At 43.5% G+C, this 23,003-nt stretch overlaps 1 protein-coding gene across 1 annotated transcript in view; it reads left to right on the forward strand.

The window, feature by feature from the left end:
- The window catches only part of LOC147711065 (protein-arginine deiminase type-3-like), a 361,895-nt gene that overhangs the window by 94,335 nt on the left and 244,557 nt on the right, over nucleotides 1-23,003 (forward strand). The window contains exons 4-6 of the mRNA XM_086921888.1: nucleotides 258-319; nucleotides 18,037-18,145; nucleotides 20,463-20,588. Of these exons, the coding sequence (XP_086778014.1) occupies nucleotides 258-319; nucleotides 18,037-18,145; nucleotides 20,463-20,588 (297 nt within the window). The remainder of the gene's footprint in view (nucleotides 1-257; nucleotides 320-18,036; nucleotides 18,146-20,462; nucleotides 20,589-23,003) is intronic.

Here is a 23,003-nt window from a genome sequence, read left to right on the forward strand (position 1 = left end):
TGTGTACGCTGAAGGAATCCTGTGCTTTGTGGATGTGGCTGACAGTAGTTCTGGCAGCTGCAAAAACAAATAATGCTGATTTCCTGTGGGTTTTTGGAGCATGGTAAGCTGTTGCGGATGCCATGAGAATGATATAATCTGGTGGTAGGAAGATTACATTACCGCATATGCTTGGAGGATGCTGTGCGATTTCAGAGAGATAGGATCTTCCTTTACTCACTTTCTGACTTAGCTTTAAACTTCTAAAATATTTACAGTTGCCGCCTTGGATGTTGACACCAGCCGTGATGGAAAGGGGAGCATAGATAAATATGAAAAGGTAAGGAGGGTTTTGTCCTCACATTTTTTCTTTTTAATTCCTTCCACTGCCTCTAGCCTTGCCCATTAATCTCTCTCAAGTGATGTCTATAAGAATACAAAGGGATGTAAATTCTTAATATCTTGATACTCTAGCCACTTATCTCATGGTGATATGGCCTAATCTTTAAAGCTGGGAGAGGAATTTCTCAGAAAGAAAACCATAATTATTCAGCCACAGGGATATGTTAATAGTAAATTGTATTTCATGACTAGAATGGTTGGCTTGTCACAGTAGGTAACCCTTTTCACTTAAGTAAGCTGCATCAGCCTCTCCAATCTCTCCTCTGGTACACTAACCCTTTGCAACCTCCTGCTTTATCCTTGACTCTCCAATGTAACACTGGCCTCTTTAGAATAATCCCTGGAGCCAGAATGCATCAGGATCTTCACAAGCAATTGCTCCAGTGAACGGGCAGTTGGTGCTGCCAAACTCTGCAACAGCCTTGCACCACTCCAGAAATGATGGTACAGAGATGCATGTAGGCCCCCATGGCATACTGATGCCAGATCCTTTCTTTCCATGCCCATTGACGTGGATCTGGAGCTCTGCTCTCAAATTCTGACTGATGCCAAATTTCCACAATAGTGTGCAAGGAAAATGTCTTGCCCTCCCACCCCAAGATAACCGGGTTAAACATGCCTCTACACAGGAATTGATCTTGGTAATGGATCCCATGGTGTTAGGTTTGAGGTCACAATTTAAAGTCATGTGGGAAATATGTCCGGATACATCTCAAGGCACAGAGGGATCAGAAAGCAAAACTCTACATTGTGGAATATAAGGGATCCTGCTCCCTGTCCAAGTAGTTGGGCTATTTCCATGACAAGTCTCAATCTCAGTGCAAGGCTTCTGGTAAATCCAAGTCACTCCATAAGCACAAGAAGTCCAAGCATCATTTGCCCCTAAAAGGCGTCCCCAAAAAAGGTGAGAAGCAGCTCAGTCTGTTTATAAAGCGGCAGACTTGTGAGACTTCTTCTGAATCCAAGCACACTATGAGGCTTGTCTTTTTCCGTTTTGCATTTTTGTTCGTGTCTTTGCTAGGTTGGGTTCACAAGACTGCAAACAATACAAGTCTCCTAGCGTCTTAGATGCATCTGACCCTACACTTGAGTATGGTGAGAGTACTGGGTGTCTCTCCCTCACTCCCACAGTTTTTATCTTAACTCACACGGTCCTGACAAAGCGCACTGTGGATCCACTAGGGACCCACTTGATGAACGAAACATGTTGACCCTATTGCACTTTCACATCACTTGCAAGGGCAGAGAGCAGTGGGAGCATATCTATCCCCCTACATATTTGTTTCGAGGATAGGCTCCAGTCCCCTCTGATTTTAATTTACCTTCCGGACCCTTGAATAAAATTATATTGGGGTACTGACAAGGTAATTTTATCTTCAGTCACACACTTTTTCACGAGGCCCACAAACCTGCATGCACAACTGCGGCACCTCCTATCAAAGATCTTCGACAAAGAGCCCTCTCTTGGGGCCCGAGGGGGACTGCAGTGCCTCCCCCACGAGGAGCAATGCGGGATGATGAAGCACGACACCCGCAAGGGTGTGTGAGGACAACAATGTCAAAAGGAAGAATTTCCCTATTGCTATTTTTACCCCACACACTCTAGCTTTAGACACACCCTTTCTCAACAAAAAGAGTTGTAGAAATTTCCCCTTGTTTAGGAACAGTTACCGTTTACTGTGTTGACATTTACACTTGGGAGCACTGAACCTTCTCCCTTTTTCCATATTTGCTCCCTGTTCCTCCCTTTCATAATGTGTTACAAGACTTTTTCACCCAATATCTGACTTTGAAAATCTGAGTGGCCAATCCACAAGCAAGGACAGCCCAAGCATGATCCCTTCCATGTCCCCGGATGTGTAATATTTCCATCCTCCTGTTTCATCTTTCAATGGCTTAATGCTGTCTGTCTATCAGCCCATTGTGCACATACTCTTTACAACATAGCCAGGAAGGTTTTGCCTGCTGTCTCTTACAAATTAAGGACAGCCTTTGTCTAAACAATTTCGAATGGGCAAGACTTTGCCAAATATGTGATGAGAACCAGCATTGACACAACAGACTGTATGGGCTGTGCAATGAGTACCAGTGTTGGGATCGAGCATCAAGCCTGGTTGCTAGCTACTGGGTATTCCAGTGATGTTCAGACCTCATTAATGCATATGCCCTTCGATAGACCCAAAACCGTTGGAAATAAGACAGAGTTTACTAGAACATTTTATAGATAGCTGCATGACGACCCATTCTCTGGGGGTTGTTTTTACCACCCTGCCATCTTCACCATCAGTACAGAAAGTTCAAAGGCCGGTCGCCGCGTCTAGTCTAGCCAATTGACATGGGTAGTCATCCAAGCCAGTTCCGGGGCAGACCAATATTTCACAGCTCCTTAGGGCATGAGTGTGGTCAGGGTTTCAGTTAATATCAGTTAATATCAAGGTCAGCAATCTTTCACTTCCAAGGTGGACATTGAGACAGTACCTGGATTGGAGCAGGGTGAAGAACGTTACTTTCATTTGTCCTTGGTGTCGAGGAAGGATAGTGCTAAAGTCAAGTTTTTTCACTGATTAAATGGAGTCTTTGACCTGGTTACATATGGTGTGCTTACTCAGTCAGTCACAGACTATCTCCAAACATGATCACCTTTCTTTTAACCCTGGTGCTCTCCATCAGGGAACCAATGCTCTATATGATGACTTCACAGAGGACTGTCACCATAGGGGCCATTCTGGACACAGTGGCGATCAGAGTCTCTCCGGAAAACATCCTTTACAACAAAACTTTTACAACGCAGGGCTATTGCAACGCAGGTTTTACAACGAAAACCGTTACAACGCATTGCGCTGGGGGCGCTCTAGGATAGGGAATAGATTTAATTTACTAGCCAACCCCTTCCCTTGTGTCCACGGGGACTGGAGTTGGAATAGTAAATTAAACTATTCACTATCCAGCACCCCAAAGCACTATGCGTTGTAAAGGTTTGCGTTGTAAAACTGGCGTTGTAACAGCATGCGTGGTAAAAGCATGCGTTGTAACATTGTACATCCGTCTCTCCTGTCATGAAATGAGCCTGGGGATTCGGGCTATGATCCTGATGTTTTGCGCTCAATCCTGGATCTTAATGAGGCTGGTATTTGGAGTGCTGACCTCATGCATATTCCTGGTCACTTTGTGCTTGCTTGAACATGCCGGCCTTGCAGTGGAACCTTCATTTACCATTGGATGCAACACCATGGCTGTGGAAACAACTTCTCATGTTGTAGGCCTTTGTCCTGTCCGCATCCTGAGATAACGGTGGTGATAGATGCACCATTGGGTTGTCGTGGTCACATGGAAAAGGTGGAAATGACTGGTCTGAGGTTCCCAGTGGAAAGAAAAGACTCCATATCAACCTCCTGGAACTTCATGTCATCTGGGTCCCTCTGAAAGCTTTTCTCCCATCGATCATCTGAGCAGTTCCTGGTGGACAACATAACTGTCATGTGGTACTGCAACAAGCAGGATGGTTTGGAGTCTTGATCTTGTTCCAAGCCGCACTGCTCCATTGGAGATGGTTGGATGGTTGAAGTATCTCCCTGGTAGCCACGCATCCGATGAGGTTACCCCACACCATGGGTGGGGCGGCGTGCTCAGCAAATATCAGCTGAAAGCCCAGAAATTACCTTGTCCTCCTGAGTGAGCCAGAACGACCAGTGGGGCCTCCCCAGGGTGGATCTTTTCACTACTTCTGAGAACGTTCCCACCAGCAAGTCCCCAGGGGGACACATTCAGCCTGCAGTGTTGCATTTCCACCATTGCCTCACCTGCCTCGAGTTATGAGAAACATCAGGACAGATGAGGCTCAAGTCATTAGGATGGCCCCAGATTGGGCCAGGAGAGTGTGTTACCTCTACCTGCCAAGCCTGAGCATTTTCACTACAATCCTTTCTAAGAAGCCCTTCCATTTGAGTAGAATGGTATGCTGCTGCACCTAAAGCACTACAATCTGTCCCTCCATGCATAGAGACTAAGTGGCTACATTGGAACAGTTTCCCCTTAACCTGCTGTAGTTGTGGATATGGTTCTTGTGGCAGAGTACCCCTCTACTAAATCCATCTAAATGGGGCATTGAGAGAAATGTGTGGCCTTGTGTAGGAACTGTCTGCTTGATCCACTACAGGTCAAATGATCAAATATTTAGTTTTTCTTGCCTTTGGTTCAGTAAGGCTTTCCACAGTCACAGCTAAATTTTATATGTTGGCCCAAAGAGCCATTTTATATTTGCCTGACTAACCTTCTTTATTCAACTTAACTGCTTTGATTAGTTTCTTAAAAGCGTGACCCCTGTTTCTGCAAAAGCCCTTCTTTTGCCTCAATGTGACCTTAACTTGCTCATGTGTCCAATGTGCACACCCTTTAAGCCCATGCACAATTGTTTTCTGTGGCTCCTAACAATAAATATGTCCTTCTTAATGCAATCTCTTTCTGTCATTTTCTTTCCTGATAAGTTGTTGTTGAGAACCTTAGTTTCCTTTGTGCCAGAGGTCGTACTGCTATTCCAGTCCATCATCCTGCCTGCCTTTTTCTCCTTGCCACATCCCTTGAAATAGGAGTAGAAGATCAGTGACTTGATCCGAGGAGTTTTTCAAAAAGGTGGCTAACCCAAAAACCCTTGTAGGCTTGGGCAATGAAAATGATCAAAGTGAAAGGTGTCTACAAGGGATTTCACTTATTCTTTTAAGTTTTTGTGGTACCTAAGTTATTTATAAGTCAGTCCAATATGATCAGACTCCTAGGTGTCCAGCTGGATCATGAGCTCGGTCTTTTCACCATTAAGTTTCAAGTGGGAAAGACTCATCCACTTGGCGACTTCCTCCAAGCAGGAAAGGAGGTCATTGGTGTGCTGGTTGGGGTGGTTCAGTACGACCAGCTGTGTCATCGGCGTATGTCACCATATGAATCCTAAAAGGGGATATAACATCCGCCAGCGGGGGAAATGTAAACGTTAAAAGGAGTGAGGCTCAATGAAGAGCCCTGTGGGACTCCACACTGTAAGGGGGTCGGCTGTGAGTTGGCGCCGCCTTCAAAGACCTGAAATAACGTTCCTTCTAGGAAGGTTTGTAGTCCTAATAGAGCTGTTCCGGTTCCTCCTATGCTCCTGAGGCGGTGAACCAAGACACAGTGGTTCACCGTGTCGAAGGACGCACTCAAGTCGAGGAGGATTATGGCTGCTGCCCCTCCTGCATTAATAATTTTTCTAGCTTCTTCCACCAATGATAGTATTGGGGTGTCCGTCCCTTGACAGGGGCGGAAGCCAATTTGAGAGGGGTGGAGAGAGTATGGTTAGCATCTTTTTCCACTATCTTGCTGATTCCAGGAAGGAGCGAAATAGGGCGATAGTTGCCCAGGTCAGCTGGATCCAGGTTGGGGCCTTTTAACAGCGCTTTTACCATTGCCCTTTTCCACTCAGGAGGGACCATGCCCATCACGAATGAAGCATTGATCAGGCAGGTGACAATGGGGGCGATTATTGGTCCAACCAATTTCAAGATGTTAGGAGGAGCGGGGTCTAGTGGCGACCCACTTTTTACTGATGACAGTGGCTAAGAATCATTCCTGAGTCATCGTTGGGAAGGTCTCCATTTCATGTTCCACTGGATGCCCACCAATATTCATATGCTTAATTGAGACGTTACTATCTTTTTGGGGGAGATGCTTAAGGATATTTTGTACTTTAGTGAAAAATTGTTTGGCCAATTCAATACAGGGGAGGCCAGAGGTATCCGGTGGGGCAGAGCGGCCGGGGACTTTGAGTAGCTTTTTGGCAATGAGGAAGATTGCTATGGGGGAGCTAACGGCTGACCCAACCTTTCTCTCATAGCAAGAGGCTTGAGCAGTTTTTATTACTGGCTTGTATCGTTCGATAGCCGCCCTATATTCCAATTTCTTCTCAGGAGAGAAATCTTTCCTCCATATTCTTTCCAATTTTTTACAATGCTGTTTTAAAGTGAGTAATTTAGAGGAAAACCAGGTGGCCTTATTAGATCCAACTTTCATCTGGATTGAAACTTTAGGGAGCACCAAATTGAGTGACCCCTCAATCCAGTTGCAAAACTTTTATGCCGTTGGGCCAGAGACGGAATTTGGTGTGGTCTTTTCGGGTTCTGAGGTCCACCTCTCCAATGAGTTCGTATGGATGGGGTGAGTGGCACTGTACTTGGTGGGGCCCAAAGAAAGGGAATTATAGAGTGGTCCGACCATGGGAGGTGTTATATTCATATGCGTATTGTTTTCTTATGACTTGTGTTAAGTATGTCGAATCTTGGGGTTACTAGGATACTGTGGCTGGAGGGTCAGTTGGACTGTTACAAAGCTGATGTGGTAAGGTGAAGCTGTGTCCCAGAGGTCCCTGAATTTGTACAAATAAACCAACTCCTACTAACTCAACAGTGTTGGTGTCTCTCTTCAAAAGGAGGAGGATGGGCTTTTTCACTTTTAGGTGTCCCAAATGAGAGAAAATGGGGTCAAGGAGATGTCCTTTTTCATGAATTAAATGCGAGACCTTCTGAATCAATTGATAGGCCGAAAGGTCTTGGGTAATTCAGTTGCGGGTAGAGCTGAGGCGTCGTCGAAATGCAAATTAAAATCTCAGAGGAGGGTAAAATTTCAGCAAGACTAGCAAAATTAACAACTGTTTCTAGCAAGGTTTTACAGAATTGACCCATCGCTCCCGATGGGTGATTGATAAGGATACCTGATAATGAGAGGGTGGGTGTAAATTCAATGGAAAAGATTCCTGGCAATCTAACAGTGGACTTCCTACCAAGTGGCAAGTCAGGTGATCTTTGTAAATAATGGCGATACCTCCACCCTTGCCTGTCGCTTTACCTGCCCTCTGAATTCGATATACCGGGGGAAGTGCTTGAACAATGTCCATCTCTGAGCTGGAATTAAGCCAGGTTTCCGTGAGAAACAAGACTTCTGGGTGAGGTCTTTTAGAAACATGGAGATTTCAGTCGAATGTTTGGGCAGGGATCTGCAATTGAGTAAAAACAGTTTATATTCTTTCACAATGGGTAGAGGGGGTCCACGAGTGCAGAGGGCTCAAACTGACAGTGGAGGTACTTATCCTGGCGCGTCTGGATCGTGATAGAGTGTGACATTTTAGCCTTCGGCTTGGTTTAACTGTTTAAGTTGTGCACTAGTATAATGATCCAGACCTGAGGGAGGAGAGAAAGGAGTTCTGGCCCCTTGGCCAGGACGGGTGCAGATAGGCTTGCCGTTGCCGCACCTTCAGTGCACCAGCGGTGTGCCCGCTGCACGTGCCTGTTGCGCGGTCGCGACATCTGGTGCTTTTATTGCGTTAGACGTGCATCGGGTTTCAGCTGCTAGAATGCTGACCCGGCGCCTAAGTGCGAGTGTAAGTTAATTAAAGGACCCCACTGCCCCAGAGCATTAAACATCACTCTCCCCGGACTCATAACAGTATTAAAACCAATAGCAGCACATTTTAAAAACAAGAGCAGCAAGTTTTCACGTTTTAAAACAATAGCAGCAAGTTTTAAAAGCCAGGAAGCAAGGTGCAAAGGCTACTGTGAGGGAATTTGGTGCCTCTAGTTATCGCCATATAGCATATGATGTTGCAGATGTCACCTACAACAAACTGACACAGGTGAGAACATTTTCTCCGTCTGTGAGAAAAGGGACACTCAATTTGTTGATCCACCATTTTTGATCTAATGCCAGTTTAACATTCTAGAAAAATCATAAACTTGCAATGGTAACTGCAGAAAAAAAGGATCCTTTGGAATGTGGTTTGATATCCGAGGTGGTTGTGAAAAAGGAAAGATCAAATTCAACTTTGAAGCATGGAACATAATGCCGACATTGTTGCAAAAGAGCACAGACACAAACACTGGAACAAAGGAAAGCGAACTTTGCACACAGACTAGTGATACCTAGAAACAGAAAAGATGAAAATAAGTCAGTTAAAGTAAATTTAAACACTGAACATGGCACATGAAAAACACTTACCTTAAGAATGTGACCTGTGAAGATAACTCTGTGATGAACAAAGTGTTATAGGTCCAAGGACCGGATAGAGCACCTGAGAAATGTCTTGTGGACACTTGGTCTTGAAGTCAGACATTTGGTTTTGGCAACACCTGTAGTGGCACAGGGAGTAACCAATACTGTGATCTGAAGGCCCCTACCATAATTCTAGTACAGTGTGACATAGCAGTCCGACCGCCGCATCATAATGCGGCGTTTGGACTGCTTAGCTAGGTGTCAGTCGGACCACAGCCGACAGTCTGTCGGCTGCGGTCCAACTGACATCCTAATGAGGGTCTTTGTGGTGATTAAAAAAAAAGAAGTTGTACACTTGCCAAAGACCATATATATTGTGTGCAGTCAATGTTTCGAACACCTTGTTCATACAACTACCTCAGGGTGTTGAGATAATGGTGGAGCCTCAGTTGTTGAGGACTGGGGTTTGGGAGCACATTGAAAAAACCACTTTTGCCTTCTGGAGAGCAAAACCCTAGGACTGTCACAGGCATTAAGGATGATGAGTAGTATAGACCTATGGGAATAGAGAACCAAGATACAGAGTTTTGTTGCAGTAGAGTTGCTGGTCCCTCTCCTGGTCACTGGTAGTGAAACACTTTCAGTCCTTTGTGAAATCGAAGTCAGGCCATGAGTATAGCAGAGGTAAAAGATGCCTTCGGTGCATGAACAGATCTGTGTTCTGCTATTGAGGCACAGCTTGGTTTTTTTTGTTTTTTCAGTATCCAGTCCCGTCCTCTGGCAGTCAGGCAGTCACTTTGTATTAAACCCCAGATGCCTCTTGAGGTATATCTATTTATCATTTTCATAGTGTTAGTATCTAATTTTGTGGACATCTAGAAATCCACCAAAGACCTGAACCTTTTGGCCTTTTGTACCCAGCTAGTCCCCTAACTTGCCATTCCTGTAACCTAGAATCACCTACTATTGCTGTTTGTGGGTAGGCTGCTTTCAGGTTTTATGACTTCCACTGCCCACTTTAAATAAAATTATATATTATGTATTTATTTATTTTAAATGAGGTGCCTCCCACTCTTCCTCCCTGTTACATCCCCAGGAACATCCCATTCTATATCCTCTCACTTACACAGTGGTAAACTAAATAAACATCACTCCATGGCTATTAAGCATTTATAGGCTCTTTATCTCTTTAAAGACTCAGGGGCATATTATCATGGGAGTTTATCTCCGCTTTTTTGGCTTTAAAAGCCAAGAAAGCGGAGATAAAATGATCTCCCTATTACCTAGCTGTCGCTAACACCAGTTAGCGACAGCTAGTAGGAGATAGCGACCATCTTGGGCCCCACTTTGCATGTCAGTGATATTTATCACTAATGACATGCAAAGTGGGCGTGCCAAGATGTTAGCGACTGAAAACAGTCGCTATCATCACTATCTCCTATTACCAACTTTTGGAGATATTCGCGGTAAGCGCAAATATCTCCAATGGCAAACACCTGCCCTGAGCAGTTCTTAGCCATGTTATCCAATGGGAGGTGGATAACATGGCTAAGAGCATTAGCTCGCTAATGCATGAATATCGCTGACTTTTCAGCGATATTCATGCATTGCGGCGATTTTTATCGCATTTGCGATAAACCTTGGTAATACCAAGGTTTATTTGCGGTAAAAATCGCCGCAGCTCAGCGGTATATTTTTGTCTCTAACCAAGCAATAGCGATAATTATCGCTATTGCTTGGTAATATGCCCCTCAGTCTGGAATGATGAACCCACACTTCAGAAGTAAAATACATAGGGGCATATTATGAAGGGGGTTTATCTCTGCTTTTTTTGCTTTAAAAGCCAAGAAAGCGGAGATAAAATGATCTTACTATTACCTAGATGTCGCTAACACCAGTTAGCGACAGCTAGTAGGAGATAGCGACCATCTTGGGCCCCACTTTGCATGTCCGTGATATTTATCACTAATGACATGCAAAGTGGGTGTGCCAAGATGTTAGCGACTGGAAACAGTCGCTAACATCGCTATCTCCTATTACCAACTTTTGGAGATATTAGCGCTAAGCGCGAATATCTCCAAAACTAACACCTGCCCTGAGCAGTTCTTAGCCATGTTATCCAATGGGAGGTGGACAACATGGCTAAGAGCATTAGCTTGGTAATGCATGAATATCGCTGACTTTTCAGCGATATTCATGCATTGCGGCCGATTTTTATCGCATTTGCGATAAACCTTGGTAATACCAAGGTTTATCTGCGATAAAAATCGCCGCAGCTCAGCGGTAAATGTTTGTCTCTAACCAAGCAATAGCCATAATTATCTCTATTGCTTGGTAATATGCCCCATAGTTTCCAAGATGCAACAATGTTTTGCAGTGTTACATTTAGCAGTGCCATAGCAGGTAATATTTGAACTTAGTGGGCTGGGAAGGGGAGGGGTTGGGGTGAATGTGGGGATAAACATGCCAAAGGTCGTTTGAAAGAGGGCCCAGTTAGAGGTGGGTGTGGGCATTAGTGCTGTCCTACAAGTGTGGGAAATCCTTTTGAAAAATCTGTATTTTGAAATGATTGTCCGTTAGGAACCAGATGTAAATATCTAGTTTACCCATAAGTAAGAAACAGTATAGTCACTATCTAGATGCATGCTTAGATGCACAACTGCTGATCCTTGGACTAAGGTTTCCTGCCCAGATTTTCCTGGGATGATGCCTAATTCCGGCATTACATCCCAGTTCTCACTTCTCACTGGTGATGTGTATACAAGAGTTCCCAGCAATGAAAGTACAGACATGTAAGAGAGTCAGCAATGGTGTGGTTATTTGGCTAGTGCTAAATACCAAATTTGACATGTTTATAAGCCAGGAATACAGACCGATCTAGAAACTGAGGCACAGGGAGTCCAGGTCCAAAATTGATAAATTGGACTCTGGACTGGGCACTGGGCTGGTTGCGGCTCTATGCAGGTGATGATGGCTGGGTGGGCCTGAGTTGGGCTATGCTGAGCTCTAGCTTGCAACAGACTCTAAGCCAAGCTGTGGGTTGGTTTGGGCTGGGTTAAGGTAGGGTTAGGGTTTTAGACGTATATGGGCCTGGTCTGTGCTTGCTGGCTGGGCAGCCTGGACACGTTTTGTTATGGTTTGTGGGCTAGATTGGGCTCTGAACTTCTGACCGTCCGGGTTGTCAAATGGCTGACCTGAGAATAGGATAGGACTGTCTTCAAGCTGGACTGTGGGCATGGCAATACAACTTGATGTTTTTATCATCCCAGCAAAACCATGCAAGCCACAAGTAGGTAATACAGCACTCGCCATGTGCCTACAGACGTGTGCAGATTATGACTTAGAATGGAAGTCTTTCACAATTCCAAGTTCGATACAATAAGCACTACTGAGTTGTACAATAGCATCTATTATTTGAGCTTTGGATGATTTTGATATATGCTAAATAGTATTTAATATTAATTTATAGCAAAGTCGAAAGTATATCAAGACAAAATGCTCAACGTTCTAAAAGCCAAACATTTTGGGTTCGTTTTTGTGCCACTACCAATATCAATACATTACGTGCACTAGGCAATATTTTTTGTGGTAAGTCTCTGCCATATTCTACTTGAGTCACACTTAAAATGTTGGCTTTCATAAATTCATACTATGCAGACATCATACTAATGAGATGAGTAACATGGAACTGGATTACCTACCAACAGTTCTGTACAGACTGTTTTTCCTGCTTTTTCAAATTATGATATTTTAGAAAGAGGCTATTCAGCTTTTCAGGAGAACAGGATTCTCAGGAATTCTCCTGAGGTTTCTATGGCTAGTTAGTCCCTGTTGCCACTATGGCATCTCACCAATGTAATTCACAGCGGCATTCTTCAACCCCTCTACATGTCAATATATACTCCCTGTCCACTGCTAATGTTGTCATAAAAGCAACCTGTACCTATCTGTCCCTTTATTAGTATGTAAGCTACTCGTTCTTTGAATAAACATCTCTTTTATCTAATTGAACAGTAAAGCTGGTGCTCTCTTTAATAACAGATTGTGGTTGCCTGTGTGTTTTAAATGCTGTAGGCGGCTCCAGGTTTTCACTTCTTTAGTAGCTACATGTATTAAGTGCATAAAATCTAAGGGTCTTAAGGTGCTGATGATGAGGAACCTGCATTCTCACACAGAAGCTCTGGTGAGCAATACCCAAGAAAAGCATAGAAAGGATGATAAGAAAAAGAGCAAGGAAACCCGGCAGATGCAGCTCAAAAGAGGAAAATAACTTTCAAAGAATAGATGCACCCTTTTAGTGTAGTTTCTATACTCCCAATAGGCTCTGCGCATTGGAATAATATAGCCTATAGATTTAGGACTGAGGTCAACTAGGTCTCTATCGAATACACTAAACTTAATTGTGTGTGTGCCAGCTAACTCAGAGGTCACTAGAAGCTTTCTCAAATACACAAGAAGGGATTAGTTTCTGACAACCGCATAAACATGACAACTTTTTTCCATAGAATATATCTCTCAGACTCACCAAAACTATAGATAAGTATTTCACTCAGTCAATTGTGCATGCTTCATTTATACAGAGTTGCAGAGAAATAGTGAGACAGGCATTTTCAATAAAAGGGTTTATTTACAAGTATTCTTTCTCATGCAAGAGTACTGAACTGCTACAATTGTTATGCAGACTGCAAAGTATAATGCGTACAGCGCTAAACAGTAATCTGAAAAAATACTGTAAGAGCATTGTATGGTTTCTATGCCATATAAAAATACATACATATATAACATTGACTAAAATACTCAACTGGTGCTTCTAAAATGTTTTTCCGTATCCGGTAAACAGTTCGGCGTCCCTGCACCACTCCACGTCGGCAGCAGCACATGCTCCGTGGAGACCTTAACTTTGACGGTGATACCCGCCCATCTATGGTAGCCTTTATTTTGACCATTTTATTACTACAATGCCCGCAGTTGGCATTCTCGCACTCACCCGACCAGGACGGGTTGGAAGTATCACCGGTCCCCCAATACCGCCGCTTACAGCGCGTTTTCAGCCCTGAAGAGTCACGGGTTACTACCCGCTTTGACGAAACACGTGTCGGCTGGTTTCTTGTTCTCTGGATCTTCTGTGCTAAGAGAACCATCTCCACTTATAAAGCAAAAAAAGAAAATAACTGACTCTTGTGGACGATCTTTTTTCTCACAAAACCTGTGATTACCCTTCTAAGAACTTCTTGCATGTGCTCTAATCCTTGTTTGTAAACTTTTTTTGGGAGGGGGTTCTTTCACCACGCTCCTGTACAGAGGTTTTGGGTTTCCCCTGTTCTAGCAGCACCGCTCTTGACTACTCATTCTCTCTACACCAACCGCTAACTGATGAGCGCCAGTATTGTCTGAATATTCTAAAACCCCTCGCAGGACTCTCGCTTCTAAAATACGCCCACCCCAATGTACCTAACCTAAGTCTAGCAGGAGGGAAGAAGTAAGTAATGTGTAGCATATGTTTTAGTTTTTGCCAAGGATCTACCAAAGATTTCTCTAGGTTCTAATCAGCTCCAAACCTTTGTTAGAATGAAGAGGTCTGGTATCTCTGTCTCTGGACTAGATTTCCCAACACCCCGCAAGGGGAGCCGGAGACACTGGAGCTGGATTCTCGGCAGGAGAAAGGCAGCTTCCTGATCAGTGCATCAGCTGGAGAGTCGGCTTCCTTCTGTACTTGTTTTAGCGAGCTACGTCAGGCAAGTAGGTCGTTCAACTGCTCCTAACCACCGTATCTTGCTAGAGCAAGTGTAGGTATATTTATACCTTGAAGGTGTTTAGGAATGCTATAGTTTGATGTAAAGTCGGGCATATGAACGTCAGGAAAGAACCCCTAGGGAATAGTTGTTCTTTGTAAAGTAACTGAGTTCTTGGGCAAATCAATATTCAAGCAAGGGGAAGTTCCCTAACTGCTTAAGCTGGTTTACCAAGAAATCGTTGTGACGTTTGGTACGGGCGGAAGTAACCATGCCTGTATTTAGGTAGCATGAGCTATGCCTAAATAAGGGTTTGATTTCTATGCCTATATAAGGGCAATGTGTATTGTAGCTATATAAGGGCATGAATCAGGAAAATTCACTCGGAGCTTAAAACCCACACAACACCCTGATTTTATTTCTTCAAAATATCTAAGGACAAAGCCGCTCTACGTTCCCCAGGCATACCTTTCTAGGCTTTAGGGCATAATGAGAAAAGCAAAGAAGAGATTCCTCTAAACTCCAAGGAGTACAGTGGAAATGCAGCATTTCTCTTCATTCTTTTACTGTGTGAAGGTTTAATGTATAATTCAATATTGTTTGACATCATGAGGATTTCAATTAAAATACAGTCAAAGTTTTTGGAACAGGAGCCCCAAAATATATTTTGCCATGGCTTGCAAAATCATTTAGATGTCTCTGCACACAAACTGGATTACCATGTGTAATGGGGAAAAAAATGTCAGGATACTCAATACCTCACAGCGAGGACAGATCATGACATGGGTGCATTTATGTTTTTCCGTCTGTCTCAACAGTGATACTGCAGTTCAGGGTAACACTGATTCTGTTGCAAGATGGAATTGACACCTGAGTTGGTGAAATGCAAATGTAAGCAAATATAAGCACTAACCTATGAATTTGACTCCAAAATCTCAAAAATGGATGCCACATATGCACATCAAAACAGGCATGAGGGTGCTCAGGATAAGAACGCAGACAAAAAACACAGGAGCGAATAAAATACAAACAATGGAACTAAAGCAGACAGACAGTAACAAGGGGCCACACTATGCCCACGCAAGCTGGACAACCCTCAGTGTCAAGAGGACTGAGAATTGGCAGGCATAGAGCTTCCTGCATTTTACCTAATACACATGAATCTGAATATTTTCCTTTCAATTTTGTCCAAATTCACTTTCAGATGCTAAAGGTACCATGCATAATTTGGAGATGCATCCCTAAGGTTATGTCTAGCACTTGCACATTCCTTTTGCTCTACCAATCAGATGTTACCTTAAGACACTTCGAAGGTCCTCCATTGCCTGATGGAGATGTTTCAGTTACTCTGCAGCCTTCTGCTTCCCTGTTTGTGCTCATGCAGGTAGGGACCAGGACAGCTTCAGTTGCTTTGAAAATATTCGGTTTTATTGAGTCAATCACAAAGCAGTAGCTTGCTAGCCCTCAAGTATCCTAACAGTTGGAAAACTCTAGTTGAATGGTGTGCTAGGAAAGAGTTGGAGAGATCAAACGACCGAAGTACACCCGTATACCAGTTGAGACCTGAGTGATGAATGTATGTAACAAAAACAATATCTCAGCAGGTAATATTTGATAGACTATTCAATTAAACGTGCACATATAGTTGCAGAAAGGAAGAGTAGGGAACTCTAGGGTTAGGTAATGTGCCAAGGGCACTATATATTTAGAACATGTATAGGAAAAACCACAGTTTCAGCACTGTTTACACTGAATGTGGGTGTAAACCGAACAAACTTTGTGCACGTAAGTGCTCATGACACACAAGGTGGACGGCGCAGGTGACAAGTGACACAGCGAAGAGCAGCCAGAGTGAGCAATAGTGATAATATTTACAAGGTACTTTAGGTTCACGAATAGTTATTTACAAGAGTTACAAAGGATTCATGTTTTGTGAACCAGAGCATAGCGCCCAAAGTTGCGCTGGGAGGTCAACAGCGTTTCGAAGAGGCCCTTTCACAAGGACCAGGCTGAGGATGTAAATGTATGTATATAGTATATCTGTTGGAAATACTTGTCTATCTGTTGGGCTTGAAGCATTAGCAACACCCAGTTCGCAAGGACATATGTGTCTTTCTTGTTTTTTCAAAATATTGTACCCAACCTCAGCAGGCCCAAATGTGCAGGCAGTCACCTCTGCATTGAGGGAAGTGGAGAGGTAACGGAAACATTTCCATGATTGATTTGGCTGCGCAGCTCCGGTGAGGAATGACGACTGATTGGTAACAGTTATACCCAATATCAAACTTCTACAAGCACACGGAAGAAACTCAATTTTTATTGTGTGTGATTGATTTCCTGACATATTTCCTCATGATAAAAAGTTGCTGGAAAGGGTTAATTTCTTTTTGGGAATGCTCCTGCAATTGCTCTAGTTCTTAGTCCAGTTACACGTGCAATTTAGATTGAAATCGAGACTTTACAATGAACAAATCTCAATACTTTCCAAATTCTGCAAATGTAGATTTACTTGTCGAACAGAATTCAGCTATTGCAGTTGCTGTAGTTTTTCTTGCCTTTGACTCGTCCATACCTGGCCCCTTAAGTTTGTCAAACCTTTAACCTTTTAAAATGTTGAGCCGGAGTTTAACAGTTCATTATTTGCATCCATATATCTGGACTGTAAATCTTTTATTTGTGATTAAATGTAAATGTTCTTCCAAAATTACCAAAAGAGAAACTCTACAACTAACAAGGAAGGAATTACAAAACAGCTCTTTGATAAAACTGAAATGATGTAACCTTTTCTTTGTCTATTGAACCCTAGGTTTGGTGTTCTTAAAGAAGGTTAGATAACCTTACATTACTATAATGGTGATTGTAGCAATATAAGAATTATTCTTTCAATTATATCCATTACTTGAGAACTGGGAATGTCTTAATTATGCTTGAAAGACTCAAAGGTGGGGTAAACGCAGGAGAACAGAGTCACTCTGTCATCCTGAGGTGCATCTTCAACAGATGTTGTTACAACTTTTTTTTGTACTTGAGGGCTAAAGTGTCTTCTCCTTGCTTTGTTTTTGAGGAGCTACTATTTTTTGTTCATCTAATTTCTTTCCATAGAAACCTCATTATCTCATTCCCATTCTACCAAAGCTGAACATCATTTCACAAGGAGGACTCTCAGGGTTCGAATTTCTATCGCCAGTTTTTTATACCAAAGCTTCCTAAATCTCCTTCAACCCAAAGGTAGGAAATAACATAACAAAAATCAGCTGCAACGTTCAGTTCCCTGCATACTCTGTCCCACAACATCCCTCCCCGCTCAGTTCTTAGCATAGATGGCAGATCCACAGCAATGTGTGTCTATTTTATCATTGAAGCCCCAGACCTGTCACCCCAGACTCCATCACCACCAGTGCTTCAATAAGTCACATCTACAATGTTCCCTGCCAGCACAGGAAGTTTATATGCATTTATTTGGAGTTGGATGGAAACTTAAAAACCTGAGACTTGTGGAGGAAGGATCCACCAATGAAATTTCCTCCATCACACTGTCTCTGAATAGAGGAAGCCAAATCTCCACCAGATTTAGAACTCTTAATAATCAGGGCTTTTTCTTTCCTTCCGCTCTAAATTGGCTAACACCAACCGTTAAGAGCTCAGGCAAGAGAGGAAAAGAAAAAGAACCACTCAAGTTCACTATGATTGGATGTGGAGCTGAGATTTATACTTTGGAACTGTTGATACCACTACCAGGACTACAATTCTGGGTCCATTGCTCTTCCAATGAAAAATCTAACTTTTGCCTTTTGCCATAGGTATGGGCAGTGTTTAGAAGAACTGGACCATGACCAAGAGGGAAACACCTGAAGGGATGAAGACATACAGATGTGCATTTCTGTTAAAATTAAAGGTTTTTTACTTCTTCTCTGTGCAGGCATCTTGGACTTGGGGTCCTAATGGCTCTGGTGCCATTTTATTGGTCAACTGTGATAGAGAAAAGAGACAATTCACCACAACAGGAAAGGAGTTATTCAATCCTGCAGGTACAGTATATAACTTTTGCTATATAGTGGTACTTGGAGTTCAATTGGTAGCTGCCAATGAGCAAATTAACACTCTCCAACACCCTTGAACTTTTGGCACATCTGCTCAATAGATTGTGTTCACATTGCTCACAGAAGGTATGAATGATTTATACACGATAGGTTTCAATCCAGTAACTTTTAAGCTCCCATGTTCATGCAACTGCTTCACAATTGCGCTTTAAATCCTCCAATTGATAGAAACAAATTGTTATTAGAAAACCCATATAGTAACTCAACAGCCTTTGTAAAAAAGCATAATCTCTTTAAACCTTTCAAAATGACTTCATGGAGGCACAGGGCATGACGTCTGCTTTGGTACAGTCGAAGCTGGTCCGCTGTGGCTTTTCTTGTGAATTCCACTATTTAGTCATAGAGGGCCACCAAGACTCCCCTATATTTTGTATCCTTTTGCCATACACATGCTGTCTCTAGTCTTTCTAGTTAATGGTGATGATACCCAAACATCTGACCCTGGCTGGATGGATGGTGTATGGAATAGTCATTTGGTTTGGAAAAAATAAAAGTATGGCAGCTCAGGCTTCACTCAAGATTCTTCGTGCACAAGGGAAATTCCTTGCTTACATTTTGTAGTTTAACCCCTTCACTGCGGCGGCTATTCCACCGCAGTGCTAGGGGGTGGGGGGGGTCGCGCGGCGGTCCCGTGCACGTGACGGAACTGCTCCATCACGGCACGCTGGTGAGCTGTGCTTGTGATGGAACGGTTCCGTCACGGCCCCACCCGCGCTACAGAACGTTAGCGCAGGCGCGGAATTCGCGCCGCGCAGGCGCGGCGAGAGGGTCGTGACAGAACCGTTCCGTCACCAGCACAGCCCACCCGAGGCTCGTGACGGAACGGTTCCGTCACGAGCATGGGAGGGGTTAAGACATAATTTCACTACTTCAATGCAAAACAACAATCCCTGTAACACTCAGGATGCCAGATTTGTTCATGCTTCGAGGCTGTCAGCTTTTCAATTCACATCAGTTGACCTCACTTAAGTGGCAGGAAGTTTGAGCTCATTATAACGAGCGGGAATGAGGAGTGCTGGAATAGTGTTTTTTTTACCCTAATGATGGCATCCCTCTATATTCCTTACTGCTGAAACACCTACATACATACCTTCTCCAGAGCTTTCCAGCCTGAATGTTGTGCTATTTTTTATTTGTAAACCGTTGTGGAAATTAATCCATTTTTTTCAGTGGCCCAGTGACCCTTGGTCAATGTGTTCATCTTGTCATGTTTGAGTTACAACCATTGCTTGATCCAGGGAATTACAGTGCATGGCTCCTACAGCAAGGACATAATACTGACTCCAAACTCCTAACACCAGTGAAGTGGTGAAATCGGATAACATCTGTTCTGGTTGCCCATGCAGTCTCTGATCAGATATAAAACCTAATGTGCAACAAGGCATGCCATACACTAAAAAAGCCCATCCTTTTCAGGAAACAATATTTGTCAATGTATTGCTTTCTGCCCTCTTTTATCTTCAGCAGGCAACTATTTGTGGTTCATCAAGTGCCATTGTACTAGGTTGAGTTGCTTGCAAGTTTTTCGGTTCTTTCACCTCTGCCATGGGATTCTCGATAATTCGATGTTCACGAGATAGTGAGCTATCAATTATTTAAATGTAAAACAAAAACTTGGTTCTCTGCATGTTAAGCTTCTCACTGCTAATCATATTCTGAAGGCTTAGTGCCATGAAACATTGATTGACATTCACACATTTCACAGGGGACTAATCAGACATTCTATAGGTTTTCAAAACTATAACACCCATGCAGTCCTCCTCAGCCCACCCTAATTTCCCTGGTCACTGATACCGACATTGATGGCAATTGAAAAAAAACTCTTATCACAATGCTATACACTTCCTCCTTTATACGGAACAAACAACATTTCTTTGAGCAGAATTCTGATCATTAGCATCTTTATCCATAGATCTGATTTACATTTCTGCCTGGTGAGAGACTCCATTCCTTGCTGGATAATTAGTATCAACTTTAGGGAACATACAATTTCAATTTGACAATCCGCTAACTGACATGCAATTAATCTGGTTCTGATGCACCCATATTACCTCTTATCATAAATTACATCCAACATTTTGTATGGAATGAAATTGATTATGAAATATTTTGTGTGTCTAGTTGGTGTCCTTGGTTTTGCAATGGTGAGTGAAAGAATAGTCTTTATCATATCAAAAAGTCTTGTGTAGGCCTAGTGCTTCTGTTTAGGCTTCTCAAGTCATTGCTTTCTTCTTTTTTTTCATAGACTTGGAAGATATGTCTGTCATGACTTTGACCATAAAGGGACCCGAAGCGTTTTTTGACACCCACAAGATTGTGCTTCACATAACACTTGAAGATAGAGAAAAAGTGAATGTTTACCAAATAGAAGGTGAGTGAAAACTCTCCACCTCTCACAAATCAAGAACCACAAATTAAATCTGCCAGGTCTGACCTCCCAGGAAAGTGAAATGGGAATTTATGGAGATCAAGCATTGCCTAGAAATCAAAATGGGAATCTTTCTAGAGATACGGAGATAGAAGGGCCAGAAGAGGTTATCTCAGATCAACACCAACTAGAGACACAAATTAAACTGTATACTTCGATAATATAATGGGTAAAATATCATACTACAGAAATATACTGGCCAAAATATCTACGACCAAACTATTCCGAATACAAGTACACCTAGGTAAGTATAGGTTTCCTGTGCTTAACTCAACAGATATGTACCTGGGCAATATACATGTCCTCAAAGTTCATGGATTGGAGTTAGAAATAGTTAATCTACGTCCACCTACATGTAAGATGTTTAAAAATGTTTTAATTGCATTTTCCAAACTTATAGTGCATTCAAACAGTTACAAAATGTAAGTGTTCTTGCCCTTTCATGATCTGGTATAACTTAACAAGGGAAGAGACAGTTACACATCTTAAAAGTTAACCGAGTACTTCCATACGGCTATGCAATTCCATTACATAAGCACGAAGCCTGCGCTGTCAGAGCTATACGTATGGCATTTATGGGAAGATTGGTACATTTTGTGCAGTCTAGGTGGCATGCCTACCTACATATACTTACTTTTACAACATTATACTTCCCTTATACTAAAATCAGAATCTTTTTGTATCATGATATTCATGTCCTAGATATTCTGAAATAAAAATAAAGAAACATACCAAAGCCTTATATAAGTCCGAGGACTTCAAGAAATCAGGAATACACTAGAAACCAAAAGAAAAGTGGCACAAAGTATCATTTGCATTTTTCTGATGGGTTCTTACAACGAAAAATATGAAAAAACAGCATTATTTAATGCCGGTTTTTAAACACCCCACACATGTATAGGAACTGATGGAAGCTTAAGATCCAAAGAATAGCCCGCCTAGTTCCTTATGTTAATCAGTATGAACAAACCAACCAAGAAACTGTGTCTTTCTGCCCAGTATGCTTGAGCTGAAGTGGTGCAGAATCCAATGACGATCCATTGTGCCCGTCTCTACCTCTTGCATCACAACAACTGAGTGGAGTCTGGAAGTGTGAGAACTGGGGTCACCAATTCCACAGGGGGTAGCTTGGCGCGAGCAGGTAGGCACTCAAAAGCTTAGGTGTAAAGTGACCATACAGCACACACACCCACCGAGGCAGGAAACGCACACAATAACGGACACCACACCAGATGGTCTATTAAAATCAATACTTTTATCTAAAATCAAAATCACGACTGGCAAATCATTCAGGGCAATTCAATAATCAATGCAGCATTAACTCATTAGACCATTCTCTATTAGGTAACTGTAGGCATTTAGTCAACCTTTCCTTATGGAGGAATAAACATTTCATTAGACAGAGGTAAATCTTGTGCAGGGGGACTCAATCAGCATCTCCTGAAAGAAGCAATGTGAACATTTTCATTAAACAGCATGGGTCTAAATCAGGTCAATATAACAGGAAGGCCTACTATCAGCATTGGTTCAGGCAGGGTCGATAAAACAGCACTCCAAACGTATTTTGTGTAGGAGCCACCAGCTGCAGGGCACCCCTTGAACAGTACCTGGTTTCCTGGCAAAAACAAGCTGTAAAGAACACTACCCCATCTGGGGGTTAACTCCTCCTCCAACCCAGCCTCTAGGGTCCGAATTCGGGCTCTTGCCCAGTCCAGCAACTTCAATAGTACAATTGGGGCCAGCAGGGCCCAACAACAGTCTCCCCCAGGGGAGGGGCGATCTTGGGGCCTCCTCCTGGCTCCCTGGAGGCCCCGCGTTCAATTAAGCTGGTTGCCCTCCTCCCCCAGGGGTTACCTTGTCCATCGGCCCTTCCAGGGCCCTTGTGGCATGCTGTAGGTTGGCACGACACTCTGGGGGAGGGTGGCGCGTGCTCACTTCTGCGCCCTCCGATGGTGTCTGGGCCTCCCGGAAGTGAGGCACCACTCTGGGGCTCGTGCTGGCTCTCGTGCTCTCTCCGAGCATCCGCGTTGGTTCCGCTCCCGGTCCTGGGCCTCCAGAGGCTTCCCAGCCCAGGACCAATCACAGGCAGCAACGAGGAGGCGTGCCTGCAGCCGCCAATAGCAGCGCGGCCTGCTGGGGCGTGTCTGCCTCCCTTCTAGCAGCCGGCAGTAGAGACGGGGGTGCGGCCTATGACGCGGCCGGGCGCCACCCGTCACGTGAGGGTGATGGGGGTGGCTTCTGGGCTCGTTGGGCCTAGCGCGGCCTACTCCTCGATCGCAGCAGCCTCCCCCAAGGCTCCAGGGGCCGCCGCGGGGACTTTTCAGACCAGGTGCTGGGCTGCGGCGGTGAATTAGGCCC

The sequence above is a fragment of the Lissotriton vulgaris genome, chromosome 5 (assembly GCF_964263255.1).
Source record: "Lissotriton vulgaris chromosome 5, aLisVul1.2, whole genome shotgun sequence".
Lineage (NCBI taxonomy): Eukaryota > Metazoa > Chordata > Amphibia > Caudata > Salamandridae > Lissotriton > Lissotriton vulgaris.